This window comes from Helianthus annuus, chromosome 8 (assembly GCF_002127325.2).
Source record: "Helianthus annuus cultivar XRQ/B chromosome 8, HanXRQr2.0-SUNRISE, whole genome shotgun sequence".
NCBI lineage: Eukaryota > Viridiplantae > Streptophyta > Magnoliopsida > Asterales > Asteraceae > Helianthus > Helianthus annuus.
In genome coordinates, this window is record NC_035440.2 from 43122561 (window position 1) to 43148421 (window position 25861).

Genomic DNA, 25861 nt, shown 5'->3' on the forward strand with positions numbered 1-25861 from the left:
TGAGTACCCTGATTCTGCTGAGTCTGTTGTCTACCCGACTGCTGTGATGGCTGCTGCTGAACTGGAAGTGTAGCCCTACAATCCCTAGCCACATGTCCTGATCGGTTACACCGATGACAAACCCGAGCACACTGTCCCTTGTGATGATAGTTACACTTGTTGCACAAAGGCAGCTTCCCCGCATAAGATCCCTGCCCTGACTTGTTACTCTGGTTTTGATTCACTGATGATGACTGGCTGAAACTGCGGTTGCTGCCAGTATCCGTCCTTTTCTGAGGCTGAGAAGAGTTGGACCCCTTGTCCATATCGTTCCACTTACGCTTGCTATCTGTAGCAGGTGTAGTGGAAGTAGTAGCGGCTGTAGTGGTACTAGAAATACGTGGTGGTAGTGAATCGCTCTCCACCTCTTGATCAACGATCTTGTGAGCCAAACGGACAATCTGAGTTAAGTTATTAAGGTTTTCCGCAGTAACCAAACCTTTCACCCGTGGAGGTAATCCCTTGATAAACAGCTCAATTCTTCGAGGCATAGGTCGAGATAAATTCGGACACAAGTCAGCCAACTCATACGACCGCTTCACGTATGCTTCAATCTCGGATCCCACCATTTTTAGATCATAATACTCGTTTTCTAATTTTTGTATTTCATCACGAGGACAATATTCCTCCCTCATCAATTCTTTAAAGTCGTCCCACGTAGTGGCGTTCGCCGCCTCGATGCCTAGCAGCTGAACCTGGGCATTCCACCAGGTCAGGGCACCATCTTCGAGCGTGCCCGCAGCAAATTTCACTCTGTCCCCAACCGGACAATTACACATCGCGAATACGGACTCTGCCTTTTCGAACCAGCGCAAGAGTCCTACAGCCCTTCAGTCCCACTGAAAGTCTGCGGCTTACAACCCATGAAGGTTTTAAACGTGCAAACAGGCGGATGGTGCGGATTCTGTTGCACCTGTTGACCTATTAACGAAAGGACATAAAACAAACGGGTAAGACTCAAGCATGCGACTCAAGGATAAAGAATGTTTGGTACACATCGTACCAGCCTGATAAGCCGCTAAGGCTTCAGCCACGCGAGTGTTAATGAGATCGGTTAACTCAGCCTGAGTCATAGCAATATGGCCACGTCCACCACCGCGGCCTCCACCACGTCCACCATTACGTCCGCCACGTCCGTTCATGATTCTATATATAAGAAAAGGAAAGATTCAACATGCAAGTTCGAGTAGGAGGCAAGCATTACTATGGTCTCCACAGATTTCTACGTTCTAGCATAACATCAACTAACATAGTGGAATCCTTTTTCACACTTATTAAGTTTCACTGGTACTCACATGCACCCCACATTATTATTATGTGTGCACCCACAATAATAATAATCCAATTTGCATGTTCATCTCAGCTCCACTCAATTCGTGTTAGAAAGGTTCCCCGAATTCAAGCAATACAGTAGGTGACACCACAACACAGATTATGAAAGTTCAAGGAAAAGTTGTACTCTGAGAAAACGTAATGTGGGTTATTATCATATAAGTTCATACTGTTGTGCCAAGTGTGCATTCACATGTAATGTTATCTAATAGCAAGTACTAGAAATAATGTGCAGTAGTAAACAAGAGACGAACCTTGCAGTCTGGAGCTGAGTGTCATGGTCGATTTCGGATCAGTTCGGTTATAGTCCGGTTTTATAAAAACGTTTTAAAACCAAGTTCACTATAACCAGTGGCTCTGATACCAAATTGTCACACCCTCAAGTTACCACTTAGGGAGTATCCCTGTTAGGCGTGTGACCCCTAGTAATGAGCCACCAATTACATTGAATCCATAAGTTTGAAATATAGTTTCATCATTTAATAGTAATAAAATCCAAACATAAGTAATTCAAAAAAACATCAAGTTCAGCGGAAGCATTAACGTAACATAATGTAAATACTTTCCAAACAACCATAGTAAATAAATGTTTGATAAATAAACTCATCAATGCAACCATGACCACTCACGCCCTCCAGCCAGCAAGTTCCTGCTCCCAAGTACCTAACGACCTGCGAGCATGTAACAAGTGTATCAGACAAAGCTGGCGAGTCCACAGTTTTAGAAAACGTTTGTTACCAGTTGTATGTAAAACAGTTCAATAACCAATGCAAGTAATATTGTTAATATCTCAATTCCGAACAAGACGGCTCCTGAAGTACATGACTGCCCTCCCCACGTACTCCTATCCAGTACTGGGCCACGACTGGGTCATTAGTTCACATCCGTCCTATCCAGGAGCGGTGTGAGGGTGCCAAACCTAAGTAGCGCTACCAACTAATACCCGTTACCCTCCAGGTAACATAATAAGGGACTTACAAAAATGATAGGTGAGAATATTAACCAATATACCCGTTTTTACCAAAAGACTTATCCCCCCTCACGGGATACCCACTGACTGTCCCAACCACCGGGACGCGTGCTCGAATGTAGTGAACTCACCTCAGTTTTGCTCGGTAAGATTGTTTACTTGATTATCAGTTGGATAAACACGTCCTAACAAGGTTACCAGTTAAAGTCAGTTTCACATGCATATATATCACGCCTTACACGGATAGTTGATTCACACATACATTCCAACTCGTGACAGTTTATTCGTCCGTCTAACGTAACACACAATGTCTAACATGTAATCACATGAATACACCATATACAAACCTACATGATCAACTAGTGTGTGCATGGCTCGAAGTTAACACATGTGTATATCATGATAACCAACAATTCCAACATTCTAGGTTCGGCCAAATTACATCAGGTGCGGCCCACATCACAACCAGCCCAACAATCATGCAGTTCAGACACATAAATCAATCCATAAGAGAGTGGGACCAAAACCCTTTTGTGTGATCGGTTGGCTTGTGGCCCACTGTTTAGAGTGCGGCCCAACAACAGTCCTAAGTGACCTGCTATCACATATTGTAAATATGTGCAGCCCAGTTATAACCCAACCATAATATTCATGCACTAGACATTTGGACCCTCGCAATATTCCTTTAATTACCCGACCCACTGTTGTCAATTTATTTAAAATTTATAACCCTATGACTTGTAATTTATCAATAATATGAAGTCCATTAGTTGCTGTTGTGCCGTTCTTAAGGCTCACCTAAAACATATGTGGCCCAACCGACTTGTTTATGAATCACGCATATACAGTTCAAACCAAATAACAAAACATTATCAACAACGCAATACCATCCATTTGTTTCAAAACAATCGGTTTCAACATTGGGTTCATGAGCCTAATCATAATCTACAAACAAATCGAACAACATGATCATGCTACACAGATTTGTGAATTTATCCTTGATATCAGTTCTCATCTTAATCATATATAATCAATAAAGTTCTGACCAAACACCCAAACCTTCACATGTATATGTCAGACATATTTTGAATTCAATTTTTAATTAAATCACAATCAATTAATAGGCTAGAATGATTGGACCAATTGTTTGCATGCAATTCCTCTAATTGGACCCTTTATAATCTTTCACATGCATCAATTGATATATGGCCGACAACTATACTTTATCATAATCATGAATAGATTTACCACCAATTATTTACAAGGTCACATGTAACATATAATAGGGGATCAAAACAACTAAAGGGAGTATTATACTAACCGCAAATTAGATGAACTCGAAGGAAGACTTTCACGAAGTAGAGATGTATGGCCGCCGGGTTCAAGAGAGGCTCTAGGGTTTGTATGTTTTTTTTTTTTTTCTTAAACCAACTTACGTACCCCTAATCATACTAACTAGTTTAATACCCGTCCGGTGGACGGGTTACGTTTATTTACTATAATAACCTGAATGAACCTATAAACACAAAAAACTATACACAAAACAACACAACACGAGAAACAAAGATAACATATACTAAGCGCTCACAGAATTAATCAATGTGACAAACAAAAGTACCATTCTTTAAGTTATCAAAGGATAACGGACATTAAAAATTTACAACCAAAAAACGAAAAAAAGTAGAAATGATAGAGTGTTGAAACATGAAATTGTGACATTTTGATGAAAAAAGATAAATGGTTCCCTGAAGACAAGTGAGGTAAAGTACGTTAACATATGCAGAATGACAAAAGTTTTTATTTACGTTTACATGTATATTATGAACTAATCAAATGAGTTCACAACGTAATTAAAAAGGAAAAGCAAGGTTGAAGACAATTTTGATAACTCATATTATATTAAGTCTTTAAGTTGACTATTGACTACTAAAACACAAAAGCACGTGTATTAAATTCTGGATGAATCATACGATTTAATTAGCTAGTACCTCCATAAAAAGAAGTGCACAATCTAAACATTCTGTAGGCTTGTGAGGGCAAGGCTTCAGCAATAGAGATAACAAAATTTCGTCACTTGACAAAGTTTAATTACCCTTAATTTCTAAAAAAAACCATCAAACGAATGCTTTTAAAACAAATTTGCTCATCTAAGGTAATTGACATACAAACCGAGGAGGGCATGATTGTGAGTTGATCTGATTTAGGAATAGAACCGTAAAATAAATATAAAGGGGTGATAATTTGATTACTAAAATACTTTAAAGATGAAAATATATGTACGAGTGATCACTCAATCAATAAATGAAGCCTCTAATGCTATATTAGAATATCTATATGCAACATTGGTGAGTGTATTAGACAATCATAACCTTAAATTCATTAATGTAGTCTTCAAGGAACTTGATTTTCTAAGCTATGCAGTTAATGCGGTAAAATATCGGATATCGGTCAAGGACCGATATTTGAAATATAGGTTATCTCGGTGAGATATCGGTAATTTTAATATAATGCAGAATTTATATATATAGCAATTTAACACAATAATTCAGTGATATATCGGTTATATCGGTCAAATATCGGTGATATATCGGTTATATCGGTCAAATATCGGTCAATATCGCCGATAATATCGGTACCGATATTTTGACCGATATTTGACATCGATATTTTACTAAGGGACCGATACGACCATATAACTGATATATCACCGATATTAACTGCATAGTTTCTAAGTTGATAAAAATATAAAAAAAACAATATGATCAACGTTAGAACATGTAAATTAAAGCCAATCATCCTACAAGCCTCGTTGAAAGCAACAATAGCCAAGTCAGTGATAACATAAGAATAAACGAATGATCATGATCATTTTGATGCTTCTCCTTTCAGTAAAAAAGTGCACTGCACTGTCTAAAAGATGAAGTATGTTGACAAAAGAGAAAGAATAGTTTTTGTAAAATCCGAGACCACATTAAGGTAAATACCATTTTCAAGCTTCATAGCTCTCATTTTTGCTGCAGCTTTGAAGTGACTTTTTTATGGTAGTGCAAGAGGCCAAAACATTATTTTAGCATATAGTGGTGATATGTATAGAGTAGTTACAAGCTCTATTCAAGATCCCATGTATCAGCAGGCAACAACTTCTAAATCTCCAACTGGGCGCTACCATCAATTCAAAACAAATTGTTAATATAATAAAAGACTTGCAAAGTTACAGTTTTGAATTAAATCATGCATCACTGCCAAAATAAATTACCTCAAGAAGCAACCTCTATACCCTCTCCGAGCACTTTAAAATTTATTGGTTTGATGAAGCAGTAAGTTCCGGAACACAATTCAAAGGCCACTCTGGTTATTTCTAGATTATGGTGTGAGCCTGCATCCTAGGTCAATCGGATCACGGATTGCTGAGATGGAAAAGAATCCTGAAGTTATGTTCAGCCAGTGTGTCAAACAACATTCTTACCTTAGACTATGGGGTATGGGGCGGGGGTTGGGGCGTGAGTTGGAGAGAAACGCCCAAGTCACCACCCCGGGTGGGCTTGGGTTTGGGCGTGGCCCCTTGGGCGGGAGTTTTAGGCCGGGCGTGGGGCGGGGCTACCACATGACATGGCGGAACCTCATTGGCCAAGAGCACTAGTCATTTGAAATGGTTTTTTTTTCCACGCCTCCCAACCCACGCCCCACCATACCCCTTTGAAATTGGCTTTTGGTCTTGGGTGTCCCATAGTCCACGTGTCGCACCATGCCCCCAACCCACGCCCCACCATACCCCGCGCTCTTAGTAAAGTTTCGAAGTAGCAATGGACAAGTTTGTATTTCAAAGAAAAGGTGTGTATCAATAATAACTAAAAGTATTGCAATGAAATGTCATATTAATAAGTTGATAACTAATGATAAGTGAAGAATGACAAAATTAAAATATTTTCTTAAATCCTCATTAAAAACTTCATACAATTGTTAAGAGTAAAGCCACACAAAATGACGCCGACTCGCAAGCTTTAAACATCGGAATTTGATGCTAAAAACTGGTGTTCTTCTTTTGCAAAAACTCTACTTTGCATATTAAAAATGGAAACTGAGGCTGCTATAACTGAGCTTTTAGTTGGTTTGAATTAGACTTGGAGATTTGATAATGCTAAAGCCCTGTTAAATTGTATCATTTTCAAAATAGCACTTGTATTCAACTTACCTGTCACCACAACATTTTTGTTAAACACAAATGATATTCCCCTCAACATTTCAAGGTTACACTCTGGCATCATAATCAAATAAGATTATAAGTAGAGAATTCAACTAAGAAATTGAATTAACATAATTTAGGGAAAATTTGATTAGAAAGGAATTTGTTAAGGTATTGGTAACGGTACCCACTTTCCCCGTTTTTCGGTACCGGTACCGGTATCGAACCGGTATATTCGGTACCAGTACCGATACCAACTTTTCCCGTTTTTCGGTACGGAACGGGTACCGTGCTCATCCTAGTGGCACATCCTATATATTTAATCTAGTTACCAACATTCAATCAAAAGTATAAATAAAGGACTTGAAGGTGGAAGCAATGAATTTTGACATTAATAATCTAACTATTAGATGACTTTTACTAAATGAGAAAGATGATGAATACAAACCTTTGTAGTATCCAGTATCCATACTTATGATTCTATTGTTGAAAAGAATGACTGGATTACAAAGATAATGAAAAAAATAGCGCCTGCAATCTATATCAGATTAATTAATAAACATTTAATTCAAATTTTTAATAAATATGTAGACAAGTCTTATAAAAACATAAACCTCATATGCAAATCTCTCAGATATTTGGGTTGCCAAACTCTTCCCTCCAAATACAGCAGCAGCTTGACACAAATGAAACAACCCTATGTATCAATTTTGCATATTTCTTTAAACTGTAATTAGTAGGAAAAAAATACATAGACACACCTATTTTTGGGACAGAGAGCTTTTTCAATGCAGCAGCGTATCCGTCAGCTAAATGTACATGGATATAATCCTGTACCTAAAGTCCACGGTGTAAATTGAAATAGCAAGATCAAATTCGCAAACGTTGCATACTCAAAACCTTAGAATTTCTATGAAATTATAGAATATTAAAGGACTGCATATCTAAATATCCAATCAAGTAAACATTACACAACATACCCTTGTTCCATCTTTAGTTAAGTAGTCAGTTCCAAAAACTCTTAAGTTCAGGTAGGCTCCCAATGGCAACTTACTGAAAAAACATATGAGTGTTGGGGACCCCCACGTGAGTGTTCACCAATCTCACCAGTAGGGTGTGCACCAACAGGGTCAAAGTACAGCAATAATATTATTTTCTATTTATTATGTGAAGCATAGCCATATCTTCTCAATCATCAGCTGCAGGGATTGATCAAATAATTATTAGTATATAATACTTTGGGTGATGGACGAAGCAATGAAAAAATGATGTCTGTTTTGTATACCTGCAAAGTTACTCCTTTAATTTATCATCTCTGGCCCTACAAAAAATCACAACAATTTAACGGAATTTATCAGAAAAAGATTATTTTTATTAGATAAACGCTATATAGTCAACTAATATGTGCAGGCAGTTACCTGATCACCAAGCACTCTACACATGCAAGAAAGTTCCAGTGGTATCAATGTTGATTTGCATATATCAATATAAAACTTGTTCAACAGTGAACAACTGGTTTTGATTAGGAAATAGATATATGTAGAAGCAAATATTATAATTTCATCTATTGTAGTGAAACTATGAAAGATGATATAATCATACCTCTCCTATTGTTGTATCTTTCTTTCCCTTGCGTAAAAGCTTCACAGCAGAGCATAGTAAAGTCTACACTAAAGAAACGCCAGAAAATTAGTTTACTTCAAAGAAAAGATCATGGTGACAGTTGACCAGCAATGATTATGAACAACGACCACTTTGTAACGGTTCCATCGGACCTCCGTCAGTGCGCTAGACTTCAGAGATATGATTAATGGATAATTGATATCAGTGAACTCAAAAAATCAAAACCCTAGATATGCAAATAAACATAAATCTCGCTGATTTAGGGTAAATCCCATAACTATGATGAATACACAAGCAAAGCGTATAAATCCATTAAAAAAACCCTTTGATTCAATGAAAATTAAAACGTACCTTGAGAGAGAGGCTGATACTACAGAGAGATACGATGAAGACGAAGATTGGTGGCTGGAGAGTGGAAAGATGCGAGAAGAGGGTATTTGTTTACCGAAACATGGGAGGTTACCAGCGAATAATGTGGGTAGGTGGAGAACGTGGAATTTAGGGGAGTTGTGGCGACGTGGGGAAGAGAGAACGGAAATTTAGGTGAAAAGCTAGAACCGTCGCTAACTGCAGGTTTATGGGAGAGAGAGTGTGGAACTGTGAAACTGCAAGTAACTGTAAAAAACCGCCATCATAGCGGTTATTTTTGGGAGTTTAAACGGCTGAGATTTCATCTCAGCATGATCGAACGGATAATATTGATTTCAAAGGTAACTTCCACTTAATGGGTTCCATATATATATATAATAAACACAATCTAAGGAGGTTTGGGCCAATAATAAGGAATGTGGGCCGAGTGAGTTAAGATAGTGGTGTGTGGGTGCGTGTATGGTCTAGTATGTGCACGGCGGCCCAAGTCGATATGCGGCTCATAAGTCCAAACACCAAAATGGATCCTACCACTCGTCTAGTTCGTCTAGCTATATCCCAGTCAATTCACATTCGACAGTTTATCGTAGCAATGAGTTAAAAGAAAAGTTCAATATAACAAGAGCGTGGAAGGAGAGAGTTACGAGAAGTTAGAATCACGAGATCACACGGTACTAACCTTGAAGGTTCGGGTTGTCACATTTATGGTCCGAGTTTCTTGGCCCTTTCCCCTGTCCGACTTTTAAACAAGGGAAGCCCCCTCACTTCTTTGTCTGAGTTTTAGGGGCATACCTTGTCCGATCTTTGAGTGTTGATAACCTGGTCCGAACTTTCAAATGCTTGTTGTTGCCTGTTAAGTTGTTAAGTGAATAACACTATCAGTTTCTTATTTATGTGTAACCTAATATTAATACTGGAGGGGATATTGTCTCTGTCACGCATGTTAACTGAGTTAAACTATGAATGGAACTTTGTTGAAATGTAACTCCGTCACATATGATGATCCAATTGAGCTTATTAACTTGGTTATGCATACTGGTGGATAAAAGTAGTCGAACAAACTGTAAATGACCCTTACATGAAACATGAATTGCACGACTTTGTTTATCTGCTTACGTGATACGTGATAATTGCTTAAGTGCATGTTATGACATAGATTGCATGCGTATCATTACGAACATGAACTGATTTATTACACATGCATGCAATAGGACTTGACTGATTACTTGTGAATACATAACATAGCATACCGAGCAAACCAAGGTGAGTTCACACAGCCAAGGCATGGGATTCCTGGGTTGGGAATTGGGTTGGAAGATTTGAAATGGATAATTACTCGTACTTACACTATTGCTAGACTATATACCATCGTCCTCAGGTTAGTCAGGACACTTACGTAAAACCTACGTAAACTAGTATCTATCACTGTCTCCCGGGTCGGGAGGACACTTACGTAAAACCTACGTAAACTCATACCTACTACTGTCTTCCGGGTCGGAAGGACACTTACGTAAAACCTACGTAAACCCCACGCGTACCACTGTCCTCGGGGAAGGGCACTCACGTAAAACCTACGTGACCTTGTACGTATTCCTGTTCTCGGATTAAGAAGAACACATGGTTACAATAGTCTAGTAAGGATAAACATGGGAAGCCCCCATTATTAATAAATATAATCATGGGAAACCCCCACTATTAGTACATACATACGTGGGAAGCCCCCACTAAATGAACATACGAATTACTGCTACGAACTTACTTTCTGTGAACTCGCTCAACTAGTTGTTGACTCTCTGCTGCATGCCTTGCAGGACCTTAGGTACTTATGGAGCTTGCACAGGGAGGAGCAAGTCGTTGTGGACAAGGATCGTGAATGCTATGATTAAACGTTATGACATTACATACTTATTTATGATTGGGCTTTTACTTATTTGCTTCCGCTAAACGTTGAACTATTACTTATGTTTTAAACACCTTTCATATGGATGGGTTTGGTTTAATGACATTTACTTTTACTATATACATTGTTCTATATGATTGGTGGCTTTATCCTGGTCAGTCACGCTCCCAAGCGGTAGTACTCCGCTTGTGGATTTTTGGGGGTGTGACAACCATCGCCACCTTCGCCGTCACCCACACCACCACCGCTGTCACCACCCGCCACTGTCTCCACCCACCACCACCGCCAACCGCCGCCACCGCTACATTTGCCACCTATCACCACACACCATCACCGCCCATCACTGACCACCGCCATCTGATTTTATTCCTTCTTCTTTTCTCGCATATCAAACAACAAAAAGTAATGGTTCATTCCATTCTCACATGGTAACCAAACAAGACATGCAATGATAATGACCAATTCCATTACCTCATCCATTCCCTTACCTTGTCCATTCCATTCCCTCGTTCTTTCCATTACCCCATACCAAACAGACCCATGTTTGTATCAATTTTGATGGAAATTTGAGTTTATCTGTTGTTTGAGATCTTTTTATTAATGCACCTTTTTAATATGTTTTAAATGTCCCATGTTATATCATTGCTGCAACTTTTAGTATGTTTTAAATGTCCCATATTATAGGCAGTATGCCGATGTTTTTCTCTTTTAGTTTCTTTTATGAATAACAGGTGATAAAAATATTTTGTAACAGTTCGGCTTGTTTATAGTCACCTAATTTATTTATTACCAAATTTAATTAGTTATGTGTATTTGTAGCATCTATTTAAAATATTAACATAACATATAATTCTTAGTTATACTTGTATTATTTATATAAACAATATTTGTAAGGCTTTCATGGGCATTATAATTCTCAGTTCCTCCTTTACACTCATCCATAGAAGTAGCTTGATTATGCAGTGTTAAATTGAAAACAGGTACAAAAAGAGCAAACAACTATCAACTATCTTTTGTTAAATGAAAAGAAATCATGGCAAATCTTTAGAGGCCCACCTTACTACCAAAAGAACATAAACTATTTTTCTATTTGTTTTTTCTTTTTTTGGTGAAGGAACAAGAACTGTTTTAAGGAGAAGTACGCAAGAAACAATAACGCCACTTGTCAATAAAAGGCAACTCATCCGGATTTAAACTTGGGAGTTGGCGATCTTGAAGGCTATTAATTATCTGCATAGTTTCACCATGAAGTTGGGCTGCAGCTTGTACACTCTCCTCCATTTTCTCTATGACACTCATGTGGCATTTTATTGCGATGACTCGGGGTAAGTTGGTGAGACACGCAGCCAATATGTGAGAGATCATTGATGATAATTGCACAAACATTTCCTCTTGGCTAACCTGGGCTATGCTGGCATGGAAGGAAACTAGGATCGTTTGGGTGACCCGGTACATTGAGTTGGCAGAAACTAACCTATGGAGTGACCTATCATCTAAGCCTTTCATATTCTTACCTTCCACCTCAATGGCCATGTTTTTAGCTTTATCATTGAACCATTGAACAATCTCTTTTGTTGCATTATTTTAATGAGCAGGGTTCTGCAACTTGTTTCCTAGCCATTTGTGATAAACTTCAACTTCTAGCCACAACGTTCTAGCCGCCTTTTGACTGCTTACATACTCGTCAGTAGCATTGAGGGTTTCTTCCACATGTTTGACGTATGTAAGGCCTTCGCTTGCACTCCTTAACAACCAATTAACAATGTCCTTTTTTATGTCAGGAAGAGATATGGCGATGGCTGTCAGGGTCACTACCGGTAACCTTCAGCAGTCCACATGCATTTCTTCAGGTAAAGGCAGGACTTGATGCATGTCATACCGCCCAACGCCTTCGAAACCACTAGATTCTTCTAAAAACTTCATTAGACTGTTAGGTTGTTGGTTTTCAGCCTTCTGGATAAAACGAGACACCAATTTTGAAATGCTTGTCAATGTTCTCTGAGCAAGCACCATATCATCTTGAAGTTGAAGAACATACTGTCTAAGATCTTTATCCTATTGTACTTGGGCAGGAGTTTTAACCGACATATTATACGAGGCATCAAATATGACCTTTAACCACTTCCAGCATTGAAAACAACATAAGATACCAATTACAAAGAAAATAGGGATCAGTGCTATTATTTTGCATGTTGCCACAACTGATTTTCGGATTCCTATACAAACACTCAAAGTTAGGACCTTTAGATCCTGGATGACAATCTTGCATCTGCGGCTACTGAATTTGAATGGAAAACTACTTCGTTTCCAATCAGATAACTTCTGAGTATAGTATCTCTCTACTTTAAACACCTTTAGATGGTTCCAAATCCATTTTATGGACACTTTAAAGCTTAGGGATGCAAAACATCTAGAAATAGGTGCGACTGAACCCAGTATTACTCCGGTAAATTGAGTTATAAGAATCACTATCACTGACCACTTATAATCCGACCCATAGTCATTAATATATGGTCTTGTGAAAAGCATAATAATAACAACATGTATGCATGTGCTTATAACGCATATTACCCCAGAAGCAGAGGTTGTAGCAGAGCATACTATCATAAACAGCGGACTGCCATTTCTGCCATGATCCAATGATTGCTAACAAGCTCCTTTGGCTTCTCATCGGTCGGTTGTTGCAACTCTAGATCCTTCAAAGCTGTTTCATGACCTGCTTTGTATTTGGATTCTAAGATTTGTTTGGACTTTAGAATCATTAGACCCGAACATGTATGTATCATCAGTAACACGAGTAACATAGCCACATAAAAGATTGCCAAAATCCAATCATAGTAAAATATAATATGGCTGCTGTTATTCCATTTTTAAGTGGTAACCACACCAGTTTCTAATTGAATGGATACATTCACAACCAAGGTGATTACTAGAACACCCAAAGCTATGATGTTTGTTAGAAGTTCCTTACTCTCCATAGCTGCTAGAAAAGGCAATAAATTAGCCATCATGGTGCACATAAATGCCATACTTCCGAGCTTTGCAGCCTGGTCCACAACTCCTGGCATTGAGTTATTTAGATCCGCATGTAGCTTCATTGCAATAGCTATGACAGTGAGGGAAGCAGCATTGAGAGTAAAGTATTTACATGGAAACCATATTTTTTTTTGGTGAAGAGGTATGGTCCCAATTCCCTGCCTACATGGCAGGGACCACACCACTTTTTGAGCACACTTGGCAGCCACATCAGCAAAGCAATCCAGAAGCTTCCAGAAACTTCTAGAAGATCTGCAGGTGGCACCAAAGATGCTCTACCAGACATAAAGGACAAAACGTGTCACCAACCGCAGGACGCCACGTAGGCCTGCAGCGAATCAGGGAGCAAAACTGACGACGTCAGTACAAGGTTTCCAGCGTGGGCAAATGCAAGCGCGCCACGTGTACCACTACGCCTGCCACAGCAGAGCAGACCAAGAGGATATTCCCCCTGGTCGGACAGCTGGCGCACACCCACAGCTGGCACAGCTACTCCTCCCTCCTTTACCCTCCGGCTATAAATAGGACCCTTCATCATTCAGGTTCAGGATCTTTTACTCTATACTCACTCTATACACACACTGTTTATTTCTCTCAGAACAGTACTTATTCTCACGCCGGAGCCTGGTTAAGAGGGAAATCCCCCTTCTCCCCCTCTTAACGAGACTGACGGTGTTTGCTGTTTTGCAGATCTCGAGCCACCAATACGAGTAAGGAAAGAGGTTGAACCCCATAGACGAAATAACCCCATCGATAAACCTTGTGTTAATCGGTGTTTCATCATTGGCGCCATCCGCTTTTTGCAAATACAATCTCATATCTTTTCTCTATTGAAAAACACTCGTAAAAAATGGCCGAACAAAATCCCTCACACCCAGTGACGGAGAAGTTTCTTCCTTCGAACTCGTTTCGGACACAGCACACGTCCAAAGGGGTCAAAGGAACGAAACCATCCAAGAGGGACAACTGAACAACGATTTTCCTCCTATCTTTGGGAGTGTATCCAGAGTTGTTAGCCAAACCACAACTGGACCCACTTTCCAAACCCCACCAGCAAGGATCATCACTCAAACCACAAACGGAGCCGCATTCCAAACTCCGACCGGGGTGTTGCACCAGACACCGCCATCAATGCTGACACCAAGCCATGGAGCTGGCCCCTCAGCTCCATCGGAACAAGCACAACTCAATTACTCCGCACTTTTAGGGCTACCCGAAGGAAAAACTCTAGCTTCCTGGTATGCCGAACAGATGGCGTCCATAAACCTCGTTTATACGCAACTCAGCGCACAGCAAGCCCTACTCCAAGCACAAGCTAACCAGTCAGCATTTGTAACTCCACAACCAAGGTCTCTGAGTACACATACAACTCAGCAGACTAACGCATGGAACCTACGTCCGGAGAAAGGACCAGTTCAAAATGTGAGAAGACCAAGCGCGCACGACACGCGCGATACCTACGGCGAAACAGAAAGCAACTTTGTGCAAAACCCCAACTTGCAAAGAAAACTGATCCAGGCTCGTTTGGGCGCGCGCAATATGAACACAGAATGGGATGAAGAAGAAGACGACCTAACATACAAAGGGGAAACCACAGTGTTTAGCAGACTCCATCCAGAGCATGAAGAATACAAGCCCGCAAAGCGCGCAGGGTACAACCCAAAGGCAGAGCATGATTATACCTTAAGCTATCGTCCAGACGACATGGCTGAAGATTCGAAATTCATCAGGGAGATTGCCACAGCCGCTATAGACAAAACCAAGCTACCGCACAACGTAGGCAAATACAATGGACTGACAGATCCAGATGATCATCTCCAGGTCTTCAAAGGCGCAGGAGCAACAGGTGGGTGGAACCTACCAACTTGGTGTCACCTGTTCGCACAAACATTCGTGGGCGCAGCGCACGTCTGGTTCGACAGCTTACCAGCAGGAAAAATTAAATCATGGGTTGACTTCAGAGAGAAGTTCCTGGCACACTTCTCTCAACAGCGGAGGCACGCCAGGGACCCAGCAGATTGTCTAAACATATGGCGTCGAGACCACGAAAGCGTGGAAGATTTTATCACAAGATATAACAAGGAATGTTTGGAGATTGGAGATGTGGGAGAAAAAATGATGCGCGCACACTTCATGAGGGCAGTCAAGTGTGATGATCTGATCAAGCGCGTGAAAGGAAGAGACGGAGGACCCAAAGATTGGGAAACCTTCATTGAGGCCGCCAAAACAATAGCACAGACAGACAAACAGTTGACCGGTGATGACCACCGTCAACGCGCACATAACTCTAATGACCGACATGGCAGAAAAGGCAGAGGCCAGTCATGGAGGTCTTCCAGTCATAGAGAAAGAAGCCAACCAAGAGAAGATGCGCGACACACAATCAATCAGATAGCACACAGAAAGGAAGTAAAGAAAGAAAACAGAGAGAAGCAGTGGACGCCATTAACAAAGACCCCTTCGGAGGTCTTGGCCACTGAAAACCACCAATTTAAACCACCCCTGCAAATGCGCAACAAAAGGGGTCAAGATCCCAATCTCTACTGTGAATTCCATAAGGATACAGGTCACCTAACCGATCACTGTTTTAGCCTGAAGCAAGAAATTGAAAGAGCCCTAAGAGATGGAAAGCTCACTCACCTGGTCAAAGGCGGAAAGCGCGACTAACGCCAAATCCAAAGAAGAGACGAAAGACCAGATAACAAAAAACTCGGGAAGTTGGAAACCCACACGGGGCAGGGAGGTCCACGAAGACCAAAGAAAAATTACAACAAGCGCACACAAGATGATTCATGGCGCGAGAAGCAAGTCATCTTCCCAGTTGTTAGAGGAGGCCCAAGGGAAAAACGACCAATAGTTATTCCAGGAGTGATTGGTCATTACCAGACAGACTACATCTTCATCAATCCGGGGAGCACCGCGGATATCATATACGAACAATGCTTCAATCAATTTGACCAGGAGGACAAGGCGCGCTTGGAGCCAGTAGACTACCCACTAACTGGTTTCTGCAACGAGGCCGTCTTTCCCCTGGGACAGATATCATTCCCGGTGTTACTTTCGGACGGACGAAATTCAAGAACAGAAGAAGTCACGTTCATGGTGCTGCCTGCACACTCAAGACACGACATCCTCCTAGGAAGAGAATCACAGGGAGACTTCAGTATGATTTGCTCTGCACCACATTCGGCCGTCGGATTCCCAACGGAAACAGGCATCGCACTGATATACGCAAGCAAGGAAGTCTTAGCAACAGATGAAATAAGGCCTACAAAAGCAAGTAAACAAGCGCCGCGCGCAGAGGCAGAAAAATGAGTGTTGAACATCGCTCACCCAGAACAAACAGTTACCCTGGGACCAGCGATGTCCGACCTAACACGCGCAACGCTCAAGAAGTTGTTACACGAGAATATGGACGTGTTCGCCTGGACACCAGCTGACATGGTTGGTGTTCCACGACACATTGCAGAACACCGTCTAAACGTCTCAGAGGACGCAAAGCCAGTGGTACACGCCAAACGCCACCTGGGCGATATAAAGCATGATGCCATGAAAGAGCAAGTACTAGAACTACTGAATGCAGGCATCATCAGAGAAGTCAGATACCAAACATGGGTAGCAAGCCCAGTGATGGTAAAGAAACCAAACGGCAGCTGGAGAATGTGCGTCGACTACAAAGACCTAAACAAGGCCTGCCCACGCGACTGCTACGCCTTACCAGACATAGACGAAAAAATCGATTCTCTGGCAACATTCAGATGGAAATGCTTTCTTGATTGCTACAAGGGGTATCACCAGGTTCAAATCGCTATCCAAGATGAAGATAAAACCGCATTTCGCACGCCGACAGGGCTGTATTGTTACACTAAGATGCCTTTCGGCTTGAAGAATGCGGGCGCAACCTACCAAAGATTGATGAACGAAACATTCAGTGACGCCATCGGCAAGTACATAGAGGTGTACATGGATGATTTGGTAGTTATGAGCAAAGAAGAGAGCACGATGCTGGCGAACATCCAGAAAACTTTCAACACGCTGCGCAGCGTGAATATCAAGCTGAACCCGGCAAAATGCTCATTCGGTATGGAGGAAGGAAAGTTCTTAGGCTTCATCGTCACAAAAGATGGCTTTAAGGTGAATCCGGAAAAAGTCCAAGCCATAGAGAGGATGCCTTCACCATCAAACATCAAAGACATGCAAAAGTTAGCAGGACGACTAGCTGCGCTCAATCGTTTCCTAGCTAATCATGCTGCAAAATCTTTTCCGTTCATCAAAACCTTGCGCAACTGTATGAAGAAAAGCCAGTTTCAGTGGACTCCGGAAGCAGAGTGCGTTCCGCGAGATGAAAGATTGCCTCATCAAACTGCCAACACTAACCGCTCCAAACAAAGGGGAACCCTTGGTACTCTACCTATCCGCTTCCGATAGAGCAGTCGGAGCTGTGTTGCTTGTCGATCGTCAAGGTGTCCAGACACCAGTCTACTATGTGTCACGCACCTTGACCGACCCAGAAACCCGATATACAATCATGGAAAAGTTAGTCCTTGCACTGATTCACGCTTCACGACGGCTGCGCAGATACTTTGCCAATCACGTCATCCACGTGCTAACAAACTACAACATCGGCAACATCCTTGCAAGGCCAGAAGTATCAGGAAGGCTAGCTAAATGGGCAATAGAACTGGGAGGTCACAATGTGGTTTTCAGACCGCGACCATCAATCAAAGGCCAAGTCTTGGCAGATTTTATGACCGAAGTCCCGGACGACAAAGAAAGGGAATGCAAAGCAATGGAAAAAGCTGAGAAAAAGCAAACAAAAGAGCCATGGTTGTTATACACCGACGGAGCGTCCAACGAAGACGGAGCAGGCGCAGGGCTAAGGCTGGTAAGCCCCGATAAACATGAATTCACGTACGCCATCCGCCTGGATTTTAAAAGCACAAACAACGAAGCAGAGTATGAAGCTTTCCTAGCTGGCTTACGACTGGCGATCAAAATGGGGGTCCGACACATCGAAGCGCATGTCGACTCCATGCTAGTAGCGGGGCAAATCAACGGCCAATACGAAGCCAAGGGGGATATCATGGCACTCTATCTCAGTCAAGCAAAAACATTGCTACAAACCTTCTATTCCTACAAGGTGCATCACATAAACAGAAGCGAGAACAAGCCAGCAGACGCGCTGAGTAAGCTCGCATCAACAAGTTTCCAGCACCTAGCAAAGGATGTGCGCATAGAGGTTTTAAGCAACCCATCCGTTCCACTCAGAGAAGTAAGTGTCATCCAGACAGGAACAACGTCCTGGATGACACCGATAATCATGTTCCTGCAGTCAGGGATACTTCCCGAAAACAAAGCCGAGGCGCGAAAGATCCAATACAAAGCAGAACACTATCAGATGGCAGACGGAACACTATACCGCAAGTCGTACCTCGGTCCACTACTGAGATGCGTTGACGCCGAAGACGCAAACTACCTAATCCGGGAAGTTCATGAAGGAATTTGCGGTATTCATGCCGGGCCTCGAATGGTGGTGGCAAAAGTGATGAACGCTGGATACTACTGGCCCGGGATGCATCTGGATGTTGTGAAAGAGTTGAGGAAGTGCAGTGGCTGCCAGAGACATGCACCCAAGACCATGCGCCCCAAAAATGAACTCGTACCAGTCACAACCGCATGGCCTTTTCAACAATGGGGCATAGACATGGTAGGTCCTTTCCCGGAAGCACCAGGGGCGGTCAAATTCATAATAGTCGCAGTCGACTATTTCACCAAATGGGTAGAGGCGAAAGCACTTGCTTCAACCACATCGGCAGTCGTCAAACGATTCATATGGGAACAAATCATATGCCGCTTTGGCCTACCTCTCAGAATCATCACAGATAACGGAACTAACTTCGCAGCGGACGACCTCGAAAGATGGTTCAAAGAACTGCATATCGAGCATACCTTCTCTTCGGTTGCGCACCCGCAAGGGAATGGCCAAGTAGAGGCAGTCAACAAAAGTATCGTTGATGGTATCAAAGCAAGGTTAGGCGAAAAAAGAAGAGGATGGGTAGACGAACTGCCCAGCATATTGTGGGCCCATAGGACAATGCCAAAGACAAGCAACGGCGAGACACCGTTCAGCCTAGTCTACGGGTCTGAGGCAGTCATTCCAGCAGAAATCGGGCTACCTTCTCCACGAATGCTCTCAATGAACTTAATCAACAATGAAGAAGAAAGGAGGATCGACCTGGATCTCCTAGAAGAGCGGAGAGAGATGGCGGCGATCAACGAGGCCAAGTACAAAACAAAGCTGGAGAAATACTACAACTCCAGAGTCCGAGTCTGCACTTTCAATCCAGGAGATTACGTACTAAGGGACAATGAAGCTTCCAACGCAGAAAAGCCCGGAAAGCTAGCCCCCAAGTGGGAAGGCCCATATATCATCGATGCAGTGCTCGGCAAAGGAGCTTACAAATTGCGCACCATCAACAACAAAGAGGTTCCGCGAACCTGGAACGCTCAGCAACTTAGGAAGTGCTACATGTAAAACAATTATGTAATCGAAAAGGCCGAATCGCCAACACATTTACTATAAAGAAGTGTTTGGCTACTTTTACTTCATGCAAATTTCTCGTCACAGCTGCATTTATTACTTTGGGCGTACACGAAAACATCGAATGGCTCGACCACAGGAAACGTTGTAGACCTCCAAGGCCCGTCACAACCAAGTGCACAGCCGGGTCGGAAACACAACCAAAGCCTACAAAACGCCGAAACTAAAACTTCGTGCCCAATTAAACACGAAAATATCGATAGCAAGGTAACTAAATATTGTAATGCTCCCAAGGCTGAACACAGCTGAGCTCACACAATAACCTGCAACTCGATCACTTCGTAAGTCACAAAATAAGCGCGCACATCAACACGATAGAATAAAACGTTGTAGTAACACAACATCACCTGTCAGCGCCATCATTCATTCGTGACACCTAATCAAAGTAATTACACATGCACATATTATGACGATAACAAAATTCGCATAAACACAAAAACGATAACAAAATATCCACCAAGCAATTACGATCAAGTACATACGACTATAACAGGTAAAACAGAATAAAATTGTCCAAACCATCAACATTACAAGGCCAATCAAGGCCATACGCGGCTCACAGGCCGGACTTCACCAATCAAGCATGGCTGGTGCCAGCACCCCCTGCCGCATCAGCATCGTCTCCAAGGGCTTTCTTCAGAAGAGCAACTCCATCCGGTTTCCGAGATAACTTTTGCGCAGCCCGGACGACAGCAAAGTCAAGGGTCGAAAACTCCTTGCGCTTAGCAGCATAAGCACCGTCACAATCTTCTTTATACAACTTAAAATGGTAATCTTTCTCCTTGTTGACAGCTGCAGCCTTGCCCTCAGCATATCCAAACTTACGACCGCTATTATAACCCGCTCGGCCCAATTCGAACATGTACGTGGCAAGTTCAGTTGAATTCAGAATGCGGTCAGCAAACTGCATAAAACAAGGCAACCAAATAAAAGATTACAAAAATAAAAGAAGGCGAAAGAGTAACACAAGACAAAAGAAATTACCAAGGGTACACCACGAGAAAGCAACCATTTGGTGTCAGCAGCTGCCTCCTCAGCAAGGAGTTCAGTTGCCTGACATTCAGCAGTCTTCTCAGCAAGAAGGCGCTGTGTAGCCTCACACTCAGCCGCCTTCTGCTGGGCAAGAACCTCTAACTTATCAATCCGATCAACATATTCTTTCTCTTTCTTCTCGGACGCAACACGCGCCTGCTGAGCCTCTTCAGCAAGTTCTGATTTTTCACCAGACAACCGCACGATCGCATCACGCTGAGATTGCATCTCAACATTCGTGCGCTCACACGCGACTTCCCAATCTTTCTGCTTCTGAACATTCAACTGTTTTTGCTCTTCAAGTTTTTGTTCAGCATCAGCTACCCTCCACTGCAAGCCTTTCTTCTCCGCATTAAATCTCTCCCTCTCTTCAGCAAACAACTTCTTTGACTCCTCAAACTCGAGCGTTTCCTCTCCCATCAACCGCCATTCACGAAGAATTTCCTGAGAATGGCAAAGTAATTAACCCCGGCACGAACATGGTCGTCCAACAAGGCAAATCGATTGCGGTTTTTCTAGAACATCCTCTCAGCAGGAGGGAGAGACATAGCAAAAAATTCATGGCAATTGTTCACGTCATTCATCCTGGAACCCTGAGTAAGGTTCCAGCGAGGGGCGTGTGGTAAGTCATCACAAGCAGGATTCTGGGTACCCCAAGAATCAGCATGATTATGTTCAAATTGCGGGCTACGCACGACACCAGAAGTAGCCCCACCTCCACCAGGAGGACGCTTGGTATAAATGGTTTGGTGGGGAGTAGTTTCACTAGATTCTACCTCCACCTCAACACCCTTACCCTTATCAGCCCCACCATCACCACCAATAACTCCAGCATCACCACCACCTTCACCCACATCTTCAGTAGCCCCTTCCCCACCCTTCTTGCCTGCCTCAACATCATCACGAGGAGGGGTCAGACCAACCGTCCTCGATGGTGGGGAAGTGGGCGGCGTGATCTGAGAAATATCCACCACACGAGGTTTCTTGCCAATCTTGACCGCTGTCACGAAACAAGAATTAAAAACAACACGAAGAAAAACGAAAGAAATATACAACTAAAAACAAGTTACCAACAGAAGGAGCAGACGCAGCATACATCTCCTCCAGAAGATTTCCACGACCCCCACTAAAAACACCAAGATCAACCTCAGATTCAGAAGGTGCCGGGGGGCCTCCTTATGAAGCTTCGCTTTTTTAGCAGCAAGAAGAGCAGCAGACTGCTCATCAAGCTTGCGCTTGTGATCCTCGAGGGCCTTTTTCCTCATGTGCTCAGTCAGGGTAGCACTGTCATCAGGATCCGATTCTCGACTTCTCTCACCAACCCCTAGGCCAAACAAAGTGTCAGAAACTACCACCTAACCTAGACAAGGAAGAGTAGAGGGTTGCTTACGAGAAGAACCAGCAGCTTTACCCTCAGCCTTTCCCTCTTTCCTCCCAGACTTATTAGTTCTTACTTTCTTCCTCGGCTCCAACTGAGCAGAAGGATCAACAGGCACTTCTACATCATCATCACCAGCAACCTCATGCACGGGTTCGGAAGCATCACCCTGCGCGGTACCTGCACGCGCGCAACAAGAGGTTAGACCTTCAAGGTTTTGGTCAGAACTCCCACTTGAAAGAACAATGACTTCCTCTCGACCCGAGTCGACAGGATCATTCCAAACATCTTCACCTAGAACCTCGCTGGCATATCTACTCAAGCTGTCATCAGTTGGATGCAAAAAACGACCCCGGATTTGGTCTAGCCACGTCGGTTTCCCATTTTCTTGAATAGCCTCAACCATAGCACCCGCCGACCTCGGATCCAAGACATTTATCAAGCTGTAACCAACTACAAAAAGGCAAGAAGATAAGAAAACACAACAAACATAAGAGGAAATAACTCAGCAGTAACTTATGAAAGAAACATACATTTGCCCTGATAGCTATATACAGGTTGACCCAATGGATTCTTGGGCATCCACAATAAACTCATCCCGGCACCAACCAAAGCCATCTTCTCCAGCTGGGAAATGGCAGTCGCCTTTTGGGTTATCTTCTTGTACCAGTCCTGGGCAGCATAATCCTCCATAACGTCTACCTTTGGAATCCCTTGGCTCACCTGTCGATAGGGCATATCTATCGGAATTACACCACGGCGGATGTAGAAGAATTTCTGTTTCCAGTCATGAAGGCTCTTCAAAGGCACAGAGCACACCGGAGCAACACCCGTTCATGCTTGAAACGAATAGAAACCACTAGCATAGGTAACACTATAAAACACATTAAACATCTCAAACGTAGGCTCAATACGGTAAGCCCTACAAACATACTCAAAATGAGTAATGCGTGGAAGCCCAATAGCATTAATTTGTGAGATATGAAGCCCATAACCCCTCAACATGGCAGCAGTAAACTTTTTAATAGGTAATCTGAAACTACCTTCACGAAAAAATGCAGCATATAACGTGATATGGCCCGGAGGGGCGTCCAAGGCAGTAGAACCGGCAGGAGGATATTGGGCTCCCCACTCGGGACGGAAACCCATCCCCCGCACAAGATTCATGAACTCTTCCTCCTTCCACCCAATGACCGCCTGGTCAGGACCAGGAGGAGCCCTCCCCTTATATTTCCTCTTCCGTTGAGAAGGATTCGCACCAGACATGGTGTAAATACAGAGAAGTAAGATATAAGAATTCAAGAAAACTACTGAAACAACGGAGAATATAGAGAGAAGATAGAAGGAAAACACACTTGAAATTTGAAAAAAGTGAAGAGGAACGAGTAACCGCCTCCTATTTATACTCATCGCATTTAATGCGATAGGTAGTGGACCGTCAGAGTACAGAAAAAGGAACCAATAAAGGAGTGACACGTCAGAAGAGAGAGAAGACGTCAGCTCTTTTTTCGGGAAGCATGGGTAACAGAACCGGCTGACGTGACAGAAAGTAACTGCAAAGCAACTGTTCACCTCCGATAAGACAGGGATGTCAGATAGTCACACCAAACACTTCCCCATGACCACCAAGCTTCCATCAGAAGGAAACAACAAAGAGCCAAAACCCATGCGCCATGCGTCCATTTGGCTCACTTTTTATAAAGGGCCAAAACCCATGCGCCATGCGTCCATTTGGCTCACTTTTTTATAAAGGGCCAAAACCCATGCGCCATGCGTCCATTTGGCTCACCTTTTTATAAAGGGCCAAAACCCATGCGCCATGCGTCCATTTGGCTCATTCTTTAACAAGGAGCCAAGACCCACACGCCACACGTCCATTTGGATCATTTTTTTATAAAGTACCAAGACCCATGCGCGGCGCGTATGTTTGGTTCAAATCTATCTTCCAAATCACCAAACTCCACGCGCCGTAAAAACCTCTATTCTTATAAGTCCAGAATCCCTCCTAGACGATCAACTCAACTAGAAGGCACACTGGACTGGGGGGACTTGAAGAGGTATGGTCCCAATTCCCTGCCTACATGGCAGGGACCACACCACTTTTTGAGCACACTTGGCAGCCACATCAACAAAGCAATCCAGAAGCTTCCAGAAACTTCTAGAAGATCTGCAGGTGGCACCAAAGATGCTCTACCAGACATAAAGGACAAAACGTGTCACCAACCGCAGGACGCCACGTAGGCCTGCAGCGAATCAGGGAGCAGAACTGACGACGTCAGTACAAGGTTTCCAGCGTGGGCAAATGCAAGCGCGCCACGTGTACCACTACGCCTGCCACAGCAGAGCAGACCAAGAGGATATTCCCCCTGGTCGGACAGCTAGCGCACACCCACAGCTGGCACAGCTGCTCCTCCCTCCTTTACCCTCCGGCTATAAATAGGACCCTTCATCATTCAGGTTCAGGATCTTTTACTCTATACTCACTCTATACACACACTGTTTATTTCTCTCAGAACAGTACTTATTCTCACGCCGGAGCCTGGTTAAGAGGGAAATCCCCCTTCTCCCCCTCTTAACAAGACTGACGGTGTTTGCTGTTTTGCAGATCTCGAGCCACCAATACGAGTAAGGAAAGAGGTTGAACCCCATAGACGAAATAACCCCATCGATAAACCTTGTGTTAATCGGTGTTTCATCATTTGGTTTTAAAACCATGTACTTGATCAGGCACCATTGGTATGATACAGAAAAGAGAAGTTATTGCAATATAAAATCCAATCCACAACATAGGTTTACCGAACCTGTTTTGTTCCTCTGTGTTGTACAGTGAGTTCCACAAGATATCTGGAACACTTTGTGAAATGCTTGTACCATCAGACTCTAGATCTTTCTTAACTTGGTAATATATATCATGCAAGCCGAGACCCATAGTTATGATCCCTCTAAGGAAAGGAAACGAAATGAAGGAAATGGTTATATAAAACAAATGGTGTATAAATATCAAGTGAATTATGCAGGGCTTAAAAGCTGTGGTTATATTTGAAGCAATATAGAAAGATTAAGGTAAGGCTATGTTTGGTTAAATGCACGTTAAGAGACAACAAACATCCATCTCGTTTGTATTTTGGTGTCTTAGATAAACAATATCCTGCTCTTTGAGTTGTACGTAACAGTGACCGAATGAATGAAATTTCCAACCACTTTCCGCCAAATGTTAGGTGGTTGTTGTGGTGTCTAATTGGTCAAGTCGTCAACCATCTCATCACATTTATAAATTCTTCATGCATCTCTGGACCACGTTTGACGCAAAGTCTTGAAATTGGCATAATACTTGAATACATCAACGAATTAATAATAAGGTACATCATTTCTGGCCAATCATACATATAGTTTACTGT

The 25861-nt window shown here is 42.7% G+C and overlaps 1 protein-coding gene and 1 long non-coding RNA gene across 2 annotated transcripts; one reads left to right on the plus strand and one right to left on the minus strand.

Moving 5' to 3' along the window:
* Positions 1-5118: 5118 nt before the first annotated feature.
* On the minus strand, positions 5119-7847 carry LOC110872772. The gene is made up of 5 exons (XR_004864347.1): positions 7810-7847; positions 7505-7723; positions 6534-7361; positions 5598-5766; positions 5119-5503 (listed from the first exon to the last, which is right to left on the minus strand). It is a non-coding gene; the product is annotated as an uncharacterized LOC110872772 (long non-coding RNA).
* Positions 7848-14703: 6856 nt separating this feature from the next.
* Positions 14704-16119, plus strand: LOC110869939. The gene has a single exon (XM_022119140.1). The coding sequence runs from the start codon at positions 14704-14706 to the stop codon at positions 16117-16119; it is 1416 nt and encodes a 471-aa protein (XP_021974832.1).
* The last annotated feature ends 9742 nt before the right edge of the window (positions 16120-25861 follow it).